The sequence below is a fragment of the Caenorhabditis briggsae genome, assembly GCF_000004555.2.
Source record: "Caenorhabditis briggsae complete genome, chrII, whole genome shotgun sequence".
Classification (NCBI taxonomy): domain Eukaryota; kingdom Metazoa; phylum Nematoda; class Chromadorea; order Rhabditida; family Rhabditidae; genus Caenorhabditis; species Caenorhabditis briggsae.
Window position 1 is genome coordinate 15,025,224 of NC_013486.2, and position 2,226 is coordinate 15,027,449.

Sequence of the window (2,226 nt, forward strand, 5' to 3'; positions counted from 1 at the left end):
CCCACGCGCACCACTACACCAATTCACCCAGTTTCTCCTACCGTAACCCGTACATATTCGGTGGTTTCTAAAGCAGGAAGAAAGTGAAAGAGGTTGAGAAAAAACAACTTCCGGAAGATTTCCCACGACTATATCTGAAAATGGACACAACGTAATTTAAAATTCTGAAATTCGGCACTGAAATTTTTCTGTTAGATTTCATGTAGTTTTTTTTTCACTTCTGTAGTTTACAAAACTTTGTAGAGATGAAGGAAAAACCAATGAAAAGGCCGAACTTTTTGTTTTTGTGCAACTACCTAGATGAACCCCTTCAGACTGCGTACCCACTCAGTCAATGTACCCCTTGAGCATGATGTACCCTATTTCGATGTACCTGTGAAGTTCCGAAATTCTCAGATTCCGAAATACTGAAATTCCAAAATTGTGAAATTCAGGAATTCAGAAACTCCCTTAAAAAAAATTGTACCCCCGAATCACAAGCGTTGTACCCCTAAATGAAATGAGTTGTACCCCAGAATCATTGGTAGTTTGTACCCTCGAATCGTTGTACCCCCGAATTTTTGTACCCACGAATTTTGTACCCCCGAATCATCAATTTTGTACCCCTAAATCAGTTGTACCCCCTTGTACCCCCGAATTTTTTGCCCCTTTAAACACCTCTGCGCTCTTTTAGACGCCCAACAAATTCTAGCAAACTTTAAAGGCGCACGACATGGTTCAAAATTGAGCTAAGTCAAAATTTAAAACATTTAAAATGTGTAAAATTTAATGTTAGGCAATTTCGTAGTTGGCCATTTTTTGCTAGCTACAGTATCCCTCGAGATATTTTGCTTTGTTTGTCTGTGTGTCTGTTTGTCTTGAAAATTTCAAATTCTCTCGTTTTCAGTCAATTTTTCTCCAACTTTCAAAATTCAAAAACCCTTTTTTCAGGTAATATGAGCAATTTACACAAACTACTGTACCTGCTCCTACCTACAGTAATCCTGGGGGATTACTGTGGCGAGCACAAGGTCCCATTCGGAATGGAAGTCCACAAAAATGGAAATGTCAACATTTTGTGTTCGCGGCCGAATTGTCACGAGAAGAAGTATGCGGTGAGTTTTCTAGGCCACCATTGGGAAAGTTAGGCCACCTGGAGTTTTCTAGGCCACGCGGCCGAAAAACCCCGGCAAAATGATTTTTTGGCTCATTTTCAGCCAATTTTCAGCCGATTTTCATGATTTTTCTGGGATTTCTAGAATTTTCCCAATTTTCAGGAATGTCCAGAACGTGCCATGTCATCTGCATGCACCACCAACTCGTCGTGGGTGGGCGGAGTCACTCAACACGTCGACGGGAGTCTGAAATTGATGTGTTGCGAGTACGATTTGCTTCCGATCTACTCAACGGTTCAGTATGAGAAGGTGAGATTAAAAATTCGAATTTCTCGTAAAATTCTGACCTAGAGAAGTTAAAAAAAGGGGAAAAAATGTCAAAAATAAGCCTAAAAACGGCGAAAAACAGTTTTATGGCCTAGAAACCCAAATTAGGCCATTTTCGGCTAGTTTTTGACGTTTTCAAGGTTTTTAGGCCACATTTCTAATTTTTACGCTATTTTTTACCCCTAGAACCTAGTTTTCATCAGTTTTTGAATTTCTAGGCCACCAAACCGGACTGGTGGCCTAGAAACCCAAATTTGTCCAGAAACTAGTCCCCGCACTTATTTTCGAGGTTTTTAAATTGAATTTTTGTATTTAACGCTATTTTTCACCCCTAAACGCAAGTTTTCAACAAATCTTCGGATTCTAGGTCACCAAACTGGACCGGTTGCCTAGAAACCCAAATTTCTTGAAAAACAAGTCCCCGCTTTTATTTTTGGTGTTTTTTCACCTAAAATTTAAAATTTACCCTATTTTCCACCCCTAAAAGCAAGTTTTAAACAATTTTTGGGTTTCTAGGCCGCCGGACAGGATCGTGGCCTAGAAACCCAAATTACGTAATTCTAGGCCAGTTTTCAGCATTTCTCTAAATTTCAAAAATTATTCTTGGTAAATTTTTAGTGCCAATTCCAAATTTCTGCTTATAATTTGAAAATTTGGGTTTGTAGGCCACGGGGCAGCATCAGGGCCGACAAGCCGGAATCGGCCCGTTTCTGGCCATTTTTCAAGGTTCCAGAGGGGGGGAATAATCAATCTATGCTAAAATTCCATAAAAAATTCAAATTTCGTCTCAAAATTCAAAATTTGG

General features: G+C 39.5%; 1 protein-coding gene across 1 annotated transcript in view; it reads left to right on the plus strand.

The window, feature by feature from the left end:
- Positions 1-1,349: 1,349 nt before the first annotated feature.
- The window catches only part of Cbr-wrt-5, a gene marked incomplete at both ends in the record, with an annotated part of 2,056 nt that continues 1,179 nt past the window's right edge, over positions 1,350-2,226 (plus strand). Inside the window, one exon of the mRNA XM_002648990.2 lies at positions 1,350-1,403. Coding sequence (XP_002649036.2) covers positions 1,350-1,403 — 54 coding nt within the window. The remainder of the gene's footprint in view (positions 1,404-2,226) is intronic.